The sequence below is a fragment of the Erpetoichthys calabaricus genome, chromosome 8 (assembly GCF_900747795.2).
Source record: "Erpetoichthys calabaricus chromosome 8, fErpCal1.3, whole genome shotgun sequence".
Taxonomy (NCBI): Eukaryota; Metazoa; Chordata; class Cladistia; order Polypteriformes; family Polypteridae; genus Erpetoichthys; species Erpetoichthys calabaricus.
Genome location: NC_041401.2, coordinates 38,865,825 through 38,878,102, shown reverse-complemented (window position 1 = coordinate 38,878,102; position 12,278 = coordinate 38,865,825). Strand labels below are relative to the sequence as shown.

General features: G+C 40.1%; 1 protein-coding gene across 1 annotated transcript in view; it reads right to left on the bottom strand.

Annotated features, from left to right (window-relative positions):
• The window catches only part of kalrna (kalirin RhoGEF kinase a), a 797,086-nt gene extending 786,882 nt beyond the window's left edge, over nucleotides 1-10,204 (bottom strand). The window contains exon 1 of the mRNA XM_051930993.1: nucleotides 9,449-10,204. Within this exon, the coding sequence (XP_051786953.1) occupies nucleotides 9,449-9,515 (67 nt within the window). The 5' untranslated portion in view covers nucleotides 9,516-10,204. The remainder of the gene's footprint in view (nucleotides 1-9,448) is intronic.
• Nucleotides 10,205-12,278: the final 2,074 nt, after the last annotated feature.

The following is a 12,278-nucleotide window of genomic DNA, read 5'->3' as shown; positions in this document are numbered from 1 at the left end:
GAGAGCCATTGTGTAAGAACATTCTGCAAACCACTCATTGAGATGCCATCGTCATGTGCAGTGACAAGGCACATTTCCATTTGAATGGTTACGTAAATAAGCAAAATTTTCGCTATTGGGCTGAATCCAACCTCTGCGAACTTCATCGGAGACCCCTGCACAGTGAGCGTGTTATAGTTTAGTGCGCCGTTGCAGAATTTGGCATTGTAGGCCCTTATTTTTTTTGACAAGGGGGGAGCAATGGTCACCATCATTTCAGAACGTTACATTGAAATGTTAGAGAACTTTTTGCGGCCCCAACTGGAAAAAATGGATGTGGTGAATGCCTGGTTTGAACAGGATGGAGCAACAACTCATACGTTGCAGAGATCCATGCAAGTTTTGAGGGAGATGTTTCCGGGAAAGCTGATCTCCCTGTACGGCGATGTCGGGTGGCCTTCACGTTTGCCTGATCTCGCTCTGTGCAATTTCTTCTTGTGGGACTATCTCAAGTCGAAGGTACACACACTGACCTCAAAACCTTGAAGCCCTCAAGGACACTATTCACCACGAAATCGGCGCTATTCCCTTTGAAACGGCTGAAAGAGTCATGTGAGCGTTTAGAAATTGTCTCGAAAAGTGTAATGCTAATGATGGCCACCACCTTGAAGACATCATTTTTAAAGCACAGTGAAAAAATCTATTTTGTATACCTTTTCTTGTGTCGTAATGAAATTTATTTTATCTTGTACCGTTTTTGTAGAATAAACGTTTGAAATGTGGCACTTCTTTTTGGCTCACCCTGTATTATTATTGTTGTTGTTTCAGTATTATTATCATCATCACTGAAAATTATAATTAGAATAATAAAATCATCAAGATTAATTCACATGATAAGGGCAGAAAAAAACAAGAGAAAATAAGAAAAAGAAGGCAAATTAAGGATGAAGTAATGCATTTGACAATGTTATTCTTCAACTGCTTCTCAGAAGAACAGGGTCTTGGCTTTGCATATGAATACTGAAACTGAGCGGGCCTGTTGGACAAACATAGTGAGGCAGTTCCCGAGAGCAAGTGCTGCAAAGCTGAAGAAGCAATGATGACATTCCGTTTGCTGGTAAATGTCAATACTGCAAACTGCTGAAAATTTAAGGGCTGCAACCCTTGAACAGTAAATAAAGAGGGATTAAATAAATTAAAACGTGGGAAGCATGAAGCCTTGCAAAAACAATTTTAAACTTGCAGTCAGCTGCAGTGTTGGAATCATTAATGCAAGAAAGTTAAAACCAGAAAAATAACATCACAGGGTCTGTATTTCATACTGCTTTCCACTGTTATTGTTTAGGAATGGCATATTAACCCTACAGTAGTAGCTCCATTGAAACACAATTCTGGAGTCCTGGGTTCACAATTCCAGACCAATCAGTGCCTGTGAGAAGTCAATACAGTCTACACATCAACACTGTTTTTTACGGTTAATTCAAGTATATTCTTATGGCACAGTTGTTAGTGCTGCGACCTCACTGATCCAGAGTCCTAGGTTCAACTGTCTCCTATGTATCCAGATGTCTTACTTTGGAAATCCTGGATTTTCATATTCCAAAGCCAGCCTTGTTAGGTTAACTGGCAACTGAATAATTGCTCCATGTGAATGAATATGAATGTAAGGTCCCGCAATGATTCCTGCCATGAAGTCTGAAGATGCGAAGACATACTTCAGCATTGGCAACGCTGAAATGGATTAACGAGTTGTAAAAAGGCCAGAGGCTATGCCAACATCAACAGCTAGAAGGCAGGTACCAGTATCTAGACAGGAGGCTAGTGCACTAGAGGGCACGACCTGACCCACAATAGGTACATTTAGGATTTCAGATCAGCCTAAACAGCAGGTGAAATGAACCTCATGGAAACATAGCCAAACTTCACATACAAAGCACTAAGAAAGTCACCCGGAATCAAACAAGGCCCTTAATCTCATCTATAGCTGCTGACCACATTCTGCTGAACTTTCACTACTTAATTTAAAGAAAAACACAGAATGTTATTCATCAAGTGCCTCGTAGAAGAACGGGGTCTTGGGTTTGCATTTGAATACTGAAACAAAGCGGGCCTGTTGGACAAACACAGTGAGGCAGTTCCCAAGAACAAGTGCTACAAAGCTGAAAGAGCAAAAATGACATTCCACTTTTAATTAATTATTTTTGTCACAATAATTTAATAACAGAAACCATATTTTGTAGTTCAAAAGATGCCTCAGTCTAGAATATGACATTGCCATCTAGAAAGAAGGTCAGTAAATGTGTGTCTCACCATAGAGGCTGACCAGAACGCAACTTTATAGATGCTTCACCTGCAAAATAATTTCAAGGAATGTCCAATGTTCAATTTAATAACAGAAACCATATTTTGTAGTTCAAAAGATGCCTCAGTCTAGAATATGACATTGCCATCTAGAAAGAAGGTCAGTAAATGTGTGTCTTCTCGAGTTCACGATGTGCTAATCGACCCCATAGCTTTACAAATAAGATCAAAGCTCACTTACTCTTTTAATTTCTTATCCCTCAGCAATTTAATTTAGAAAATGTTCCACAGTGTCATTGCTGCGATGGGGAACTTAGGGGCCATGCTCATCACTGTCGCTGCAATGTTACTCAACAGTATTAACAAAGCTGGCAAACTGCCCTGCTCTCTTATACTTACTACTCTCCTCAGCACAATTGCTTAATTCAGTAGTTGTTTAGAAGTTCTCAGGAACAAAGTCGCAATGGCCTGATGGTAAGAGCTCTGTTGTGTCACTCATTTAATTCAAGCCAGGTTTTTATTCAGTGTCCACATTACAATATACAATATAATGTCTTAAATAAATTTCATTTTTATGTTAGCAGAGGATGTCTCACCATAGAGGCTGACCAGAACGCAACTCTGAGTTTCTGTTGCACGTCAGAGGTGATGAGTATCCTCAGCATTAAACGGAGGTCAGCTCTGGGAAGGAAGACCCCTGAAACCTGGCCTAACTAGATGGGCACTTAAGGGTGCAAGTCTACACTGTCATCCAACACTGTCCCAAAGTTTATATTTTAATTTAGGAGGCAATGTAAAGTAAGAGTAGCCCTGTGTACTCTGGAGGAGGTCATGGAAAGTTAAAGGTCAACAAATGGCAGCAGAAAGACCCGCTTAAGGGACAGACTTTTAAAAGGAAGAAATAGACTTTAGATAAAATTCCTTACAACATGAAAATCCCATGTTCACACCCTATAAACACACACATCTTTGATATTTATTTGTATTTTCTGTTGTTCATAATTTAAATTGTAAGAAGTAAGGAAATATTAAACCAGCAGTTCCAATAAGGATGTGTAATTAGGAATTATCACTGGTAAAAAGCACAGCTAGAATAGAAGAGGACAATTAAGAAGATACAACAGGGCCAGTGCAAACATTGTTTAAAATATAGGTTTTATTTAACTCTAAAAAACATTTTATAAATGAAGTACGTACATTCAAAATACTATTTATAACATAGTAAATGTATTACATTTAAAGCTATTTTAAAGGAAAATTATTAACATTCATGCCACCAAATAAAATACATTTTGGAATGCTAAAAGAAGCCCTGGCAGCTCTTATAATAAGTCCATGTAGTGTTTAAGGCTATGGACTTCAAAATCTGAGGTTGTGGGTTCAAATCCCGCTACGGACACTATGTGACCCTGAGCAAGTCACTTCAACTGCCTGTGCTCCAATTGGAAAACCAACAAAAAATGTAACCAGTTCTATCATAAATGTTGTAATTCGCCTTGGATAAAGGCATCAGCAAAATAAGTAAATGCAAAATGTTAAATACAGTGGAATTTCCCTTTTAATGTTTAGTAACTATCAGGGTCCAATTGCAGTTTAAAACACTTGGCTTTATAGATGCTTCACCTGCAAAATAATTTCAAGGAATGTCCCGTCAGAAAACTCCAGAAAGAACTTAGACAATGACTAGTCCAAATTTAATCTGAGCAAGAGTCAGAGAAAAGAAATCCCTGGTGTATGGAAGGTGGTGAGAATTGTAAAAGACGGACATTAGTAATAGAAGAGTATGGGCTTAAGAGAATTAGGCCAGCTACCCCCACTGTTATAAAGAGAACGGAGCACCTGCTAAGGTAGTCCCAGAGGGGCCAACAGGCATTTGTTTTGGTTAGCTGTGTTGCACTTCCTTCTGTAAACCCTCACCCTTACAGTTAAAAAAATAGCATAAAAGTGCTTATTTTTGTATTATTGGTAGTTCTACTTCTGTTTTTATCTGTTTAAATAAAATAAACACATACTATATACTTTCACACATTCAAGCAGCAGGAGTGTGCCAGTGGCTCTGGTCATTTATTCATGACAAGGATGGATTTGGGTGTAACACAGTCAGTAATTCCTTTGGCATTTTTTTCCTTAGATCAGAGGAAGACAATGCTGACCAGCAATGATGTTCTGGTGGCCCTTCCAGTCCTTCCCTTATTTAAGACAAAGTACAACCAGAAGTTGGCATTCATTTTGGGCCCTGCTCCCACAGATATAGGACCTCCTGCGGAGACAGGCTTATTTTGATTGTTGTGGCCTCTACAGAGTACCTCAGGACCTGCGGTCCTTCCTTTTTGGTTATCTATTTTTAGTTGAGACTTTCATTTTAATTTTCATTTAAAGTCTGTATGAAACAGGGCTACCAGGCTGGTACCCCATCATTTTGATGTTGTCACTGTCTTTTTACTTCACTGTAGGTTTTTCTTCACATTTAATCAGTTGAAATACAATGAATGACCTAAAATGGTGAAAAGGTAAGACATAAACTGTCAGATGTTTAGATTTAAAGTTAGATTAGCAAAAACTTAAAACAATGACATTTCAGAATGTTACAAATAGGCCTTATGTAGGGAACAACTAATAGGTTACAACCTTATTTAATTAAGCCTTGCAAGTTGAAGCAAACAATTTGCACAGGTGTCCCAACGTCTGATGATTACTTAAAAACCCTCTGTCTGTCTAAAGCAGAGTCTGAACAGACTGTGTTACTACACCCTCCACAGTACTACTTGGACAATATTATACTGTGGAATATTGCAAATTCCAGTGATAATGGAAAGAAATGGCAATAAACAAATGAAATGAGACTGAGCATTATTACTTTTCGACGTGACGGCCTTTCATTTAAAGATATCAATCCAATTAAAGTGTTAGTGAGTGCAGTGGTGTCCTACACAATCCAAAGGTACTGGAAACTAGAAAAAAATCTGATAGGAAGAGATTTGGCAGACTCAAAGTCACAACCCAATCAGGACACAAGTTTCTGAGGGTCACCAGCTTGCGTGACAGGCGCCTCACAGCACAACAGCTTCAAGCACAGCTTAACAGTGTTTGAAAAAAGCAAGTCTCAGTTTCTACATGTATGTATGTATGACTGTATGTACTGTATACAATAGACAGAAATATAGACAAATGGTACTTTTTTGCACCAAGCTCATGAAATACTGAAATATTACAATAAATACAGTATATGCTGTCACATGTGTGCAGATCGGGAACATTCACACGGTACTACTACAGTAAGCAGCACATCAACGTGGTCACTAACAGCCTTCATTCTTTCACCCGCAGGACAAGTCGCACAATGACTGTTGACATCACATCCAGTTTGGTCCCGGATGTCCCACCTCTTCTGCCCCACAGGCTATTTAAAGTAGGATGTCAATGGAAGTTGACATTCATTTCTGGAACTAATTCAGAAGAGGATGGAGCCTCAGTATGGAAAGCATTTCAACACTTTTTTCTAAGAGAGAGGCCTTGATGGACAAAAACATCAACTGCCATTTTAATTTGAACCTTTTCTTAACTTTTGCTAATTTGTCCAACATTAAACTGGGTCCAGGATGGTCCCCAACTCCTTTATTTGTGCCTTTTAACTTTTGCTTTACAGTATATATACATACACACACACTTATATAATAATAAATGTATATAACATTACACACATAACCTGGTCAGGTTTGGCATTCACATAATACTATACATGCACCCACACATTTAGGCAATAAATAATATAAATTCAGCCACTGCACTGCATCTGGCATAAGCACAATTTGTTCTAGTAACTTTAACATAGGCTGTTTTGTAGTTCTCAATACTTCGACTGGTGGCATTTGAGCACACCTTCAAACAGACAGATGCCCCACCTAAGATAGGTTCTTGCATTGCACCAGGACTCCAGCCCCAACAACTGTGCACTTGAAAACACAATACCAGATATGTTGTTCAGTAGTTGATTGCAAAATGCTACATACAGGTAAAAAGACTGGTTAGTATCTAAAATCCTTGAACTACTGTATTACAAATAAATTATGTAATATGTATGGCATAATTTTTAAAGATTAAAAATGTAAACATGTTTCATAAAACTGAACAATTTAAATCAAAGTACAGGTAGCATAGTGGTGAGGTGGAAGGCGCTGCTACATCACAGCTGTACATGGAGTTACTTTCCCAGGCTCGGTGTTTTCCCCTGTGCAGCCCTCATGTTCTCCCTGTGTCCAGGCAGGAACTCACTCTAATTACTGAACCATTTGATCACAAACTGCACCCGTGGAAATGTACACTAAGACAATTCTGGAAACATTCTAAATGCCTGCTTTGCCAAGTGTTTATTCCTGATCAGACTGGCATTTTTCGAATTACACACACTCGAGATAAAGTTAAACTGCACCGCAGGAGTACAGCACTGGGGTTGATCAAACATTTGTGGAGCGCCCATTGGTTGACTTTGCCCTAAGAAACCTTCACCAAAGCAGAAATGATCTTACTCAGTGTCTGCTCTATAAATTCTGCATTGTTAGTGTGACAAAGATGAAACCTTACAATGCAGAATAATAATAAGACAATATAAGAGATTGTTTGTACTGTCAGTACAATTGAACTGTTCTGTAATAAAGAGAAGCTCAAAAAGGACGCAGACTGCATTTGAGTAACTTTTTTTTTTTTTTTTTAATTGTACCATATACTTTTCTTTGTCTGATTTTTTTTGTGTGTGTTATTCAATTGTAATGCAAAAGACGAAAACAAACTTCTCTTTCAGGGATAATAAAGTTCACCCTGATCTGGCATTTTTCCTTTTATTATAATAGGGGCAGGTGTTTAACACTTACCAGTGGTGAATGAATCAATGGCTGGCATTGTGGCCTAGTGAAAAACAAAAAAGCACAGTACTCTAAACCACAAAGCTGGACTGACTGAGTGGTTAGGCCTGATCAAGTTACATAACTTGCTTGTGCTTCACATGTAAAAACCATATTTAAATAATTATACTTAAATAATGAACAGTTATAGCGTCTTAGGATAATGTTCATTTCACAAACATCAATCTGTCCATCCTCTTACTGACCCTGATTTAATTGATTTCTGAGTTGTCTGGAGATGGAGGTTATCACTGCTGCATCAGGCAAAAGGCAGTAACCAACTCTAAAGTGTCTATTTCAGGGCATTCTCACTCACACATCCACACCCAGACACAGAGTCACCAGTTGACCTAACCTGTTCATCTTTTGGATGTGGAAGAAAACTTAGAGTAAAGGGAGAAAAACCAATGCTGTCACAGGAGAAGTTATAGACTTGATACACACAGACAAAAAATATGGCCAGGATTTGAATGCAGTTTCCTGACTCTGGGAAGTAGTGCTAACCAAACAGCCACTCAACACAGATAACATGCTACAGATAACATTTAGTGTGTCTACCGTGCGACAGATCTTAGTCAAGTTTAATCAGTGATTTTTACCCACAGTGGAGCTACTCTTGGATTGGTAAAAGGGTACCTGTATCCCCAGAATTAATCATGTCTTCTTATTTTCCTGCTAATACATGTCTTTTAAATTTCCTACTGCTTTTACAATAATAACAATCATTATAAAAATAAGAAGGAGAAGACGTTTAATTTATGTAGCACCTTTCCCAGATGAAACACTTGACATTCTATATACTACAACTACACAGCAGAAAACAAGCCTTACTGAGGGTCTAATAAAAGGTCAAAAATCGCACTCAAGTTTAAAGGTGTTATGTACTGGAGCTTTTCACCCAGTGAAATGAATGCCCGGTATTTATAAACTGGGCATCACACACAAACTCCAAATTACCTGTAGAAACTGACAGTACGCATTTGGGCTTTGTTAGAAATCCCCGGAGGACATGCACAATAAATTCTCTATACATTTTTGACCCAGCCTAACTTAGCAGTTCAAATTCAAGAAACAAACTCAGGACAGTTTTCCAATCTTTTGCAGGATTCATTAACATGAAACCATGCGTGGATAGGATGCCAGTCTGGTACATGAATCCATTACAAAAACAAAACTGATATGCAACAGAAATATTGAAGAAAGACCAAAATCACTTCATAATTGGATGCTCTACCCACATCATCATTACCGTAATATCAAATTGGAGGTGAAAATTCACATCGGACGTACTGAAAAATTCAAAACCACTCAGGAAAATTCACATGATGGTTTCAATATGTTGCTGAGGCAGATCAATATACAACACAGAATGCTATACTGAAATAGTTCTATTTTTAACTTACACAAGCTTTATAGGGGGTGTTGTCATCAAACATGCTGAGAAATGACAGCAAAGCAGCAATACTACCTAGGAGTGTGTCGTGATTACTACTGGGTGATGGTGAACCAATGAAGAAGAAAAACTGTCAGCCATGTCTGCAGGGCAACATACCCCTAGAATGGATTAGAGCCAAATAAACTACCCCGTCGGGCTCAGCCCAAGTAATAAATGAGTAGCATTTGTTTGATGCTGGTGACATCGCATTAATGCACCATGTGCCGCTCCGGCTGACCCTCTGGCATCATCGGTGGATACTGCAAAGCAGGCAGAAGGCGAGGCGTGTTTAGTTTGCTAATGCTGGAGGCTTGCGAGCAACTGCTTATTGTTACTCATCACACAAAACATAGGGATGTGAGGACCCTGAATACATTAGGGAATGAAGTGTAGTAGGTGCTTTAAGCTTTCGCGTCAATTTCAGTATGCAATATTGGCACACGGATGCATAAATAGTGCTACCCTGAATAAATACAAAATAGATTTTACACGTCTATAGATAAAGACACCGACGGCAGCGAAGAACGGTGTCTATTCTGCTTTCCCGTTAACTGTCCGCACAGTTTTCTTTCTGTCACTGTTCTGTTTTGTTTGCAGCTTACTGTTACGCGATCCGTCAGCACAATAAAATCCCCGTTATGTTTGTGTTACTCACAAGGCAATTTACACAACCAGCCACCCCCACTCTAATCAAATTATTCACACACACAATACACTTCGATACTGCCTACACAGGATGCTGCAGAACCGTTTCCTTCCAGTAAAGTGAAAGGGGTGATGGCTGCACCATCCCAATAATAATAATAATAATAATAATAATGAAATCATTTCTTACCTGTTTTGAAAAACGCGTCAGTGTCTGAATCATTCAGTCCCTCCTCGGCTCCTTCTGCCGAATTCATTTTCTCTCCCCTCCACCTCGGATGATTTTAGCGCAAATAAAAACAATGCCCAAAGAGAACAAGAAATATATCCAGAGATGTATGTGTGTTGAAACAAAAAAAAAAATCAGTGCACGATCCCGTCCATGTTTGCTGCGCTCACGGGCGCTCGCCGCCTTTCCCTTTCCACTCGTGCTTTTCCGTTCTCCGCGCTCGCTGATTACAAAGAAGAGCGATGCATTGACTCTCTATTGTTTAGAGTCCACCCTCCTCTCGCAAGCAGCTCCGGCGGCGCCACGAAAAGCGACCCGCCGCACATGTGAATGGCATACCGCTAGACGACGCCAAGGACAAGCGGCGAATGGGCGCCACCAGCCGAACCGGCTTCAAGCCTCTCTTCACCCCAAACCCGCCTCCCTTCGGTCCGGCTGCTTCACACCGGTACCTTACAACTCATTAGCAGTGATGTCACGATCTGTGCGAGTCGCGGCTGTCTCCCTGCCAGCCTAGGGTGCCAGAGTGCTGATACTTGGACCGGGACGCCCGTGTGTTTTATGGCCGTGCAATGCCAGAGACGTCCGAATCAACTGCGGGAGAAGAACGAAAGCAAAAAAAGAAACATGCCCCGGGGCGCGTGGATTTAGGTAAAAAAAATGGAAAAACTGCGATCGCATGTGTCACAGCAGCATTTCCTCTCTTGTGCTCCTTACGGTTTACGTACAGTATGTGTATGCGCGTGTGTAAGGGGTGGGGGGCATAACAATGGGCTCTTCCTAATCCCCACCCTGACTTGCCACACCCTCGGATCGCTTCCACCCGGCCTCCAGCGTAAAATCTCGACTAGGTAGCGCCGCTCAGCGCTGCCTGCCTACATGAGGTATACTATACTAAATGTACACAGCGCGCGTGCGTGCGTGTGTGTGTGTGTGTTGTGTGTGAGATGTGCACACTCTCAGAACAATGCTTATTGAGAACGAGTGCAAGCGTGTCATTCTCTGGCTCTAAAGAGACGGGGCTACCATTCACTAGTGGACGTGCGGGAACAACAATGAAGATTCATAGTCAATGAAAACTACATACCGTGTTCACACAACCTTCCACCAGGTACCCGAGGTTCAGTAAACTACTTCGAATTACACCATCAGTTCTCACACATACACTTGAACTGTATTGTGGAATATACTGAACTCTATGCAATGCCATGTGCCACTGAAAGTCTTACATATTAAAAGAGAATTTTCTTAAACTGGTTACAGGCTACAGGTTAGAAGATCATCACCTGATAATCACTGATTTCCTATTGGGTGGCATAGTGGTTAGCACTTCCATACCACACCTCCGGAGAACTGGGTTCAAATCCTTGCCTGGTCACTGCATCTGTGTACTGGTATATTGGTTTTTTTTTTACTAGTCTCTGTGGGCTGTTCTTTTTCTTTCTACATCCCAAAGTTTAATTAACTCTAAATTGCACAAAGGGTTAACACTTGTAATGGAAAGGCAGCCTATCCAGAATTGATCCCATCCTTTTACTTAATTCTGCTTATAAAGGCTCTGAACCCCTGCAACCAAGAATGAGCATAACTGGGCTCATTAAATGTTTGAGTGCTTCAATTTTTGTTTACTGATATTTGTGATGGATTACAAAATAATAACATTAATTCATCTTTCAAAACTGCACAGAAACTATAGAGAAGCTCAAATCTTACTCTGCCAGTCTGCCGCAAGTCTTTTGTACGAGTAAATGTGCCCTGCAAGAAAACAGTGCTTCATATGTCTTGGACCCAATGCCGTCGTGACAGCTTCCAGGTTCTTACAACCCTGTAATTGATGGTTCAACAAATGAATGGATGGATGGATGATCTCATCCCTGTTTACTGCTGTTATTCCCAAGTTATTACAAAAGGCCGGCGTCTATAAATTGATACAGAACAGATGTGTCCCATTCACAATTTTTTACTGCTTTGCACCTATTAATTCTGGGGTGTCCAGCTCCTGCCTTGGAGTGCAAGAGTGGCTGCACGTTTTCATTCCAACTATGTCCTTAATCAGTGTGTGTGTGTGTGTGTGTGTGTGTGTGTGTGTGTGTGTGTGTGTGTGTGTGTGTGTGTTTTATTGTTGCTTTTTTGCTGCTACTGATTAACGTCTTTTGTATTAATTTTGATTGACTTTTTTTTTTAAACTTAGGACTCTTAATTGTTCCTTTTCCCCTTAATTAGCAGCCAGGCAAAAATGAGATACAAAGTGAGCCAACACTGGAGCAGCTAACCTGTGTCCATCATACACTTACTGAAAACAAAGAAAGGTGAAGTTCTCAGTAATGCTGGTGTGCTCAGGTCACCAAAACATTTTGACGGTACTCTTAAAAAAAAAGAAAATCAACAGTTTTGGAATTGTCTGCTGTGACAAAACGAGAGCAGCAATAAGACATGGAATTTAATAAGAGTTTAATTAACACAAAGAATCGACTTCTAGTTAAGAAACTGGTTGGAGTGAAACTGGTTGGAGTTTGAGGCCCCAACATAGCTGGTCATCTGTTGTTCATTTATAGAAAAATGAAGCAATTCAGAGGACTGAGTTTTAAAAATCAAGGCAATTTAATTGAAGGGAAAAGAAGTCAAGTAACAACAGAAATTGGTCACTGATGGTGAAGAAAGTGACAGGAAAGAAAACCTGTGGCCACTGCGGCCGTCCAGGATTGGACATGGACCTCCGTGTACTCATTTCTGAACAGGCGTTTTTCTTCCTGTGGCCCTGAACTGAAAAAGTGTGTCTAGAAAATGGCTG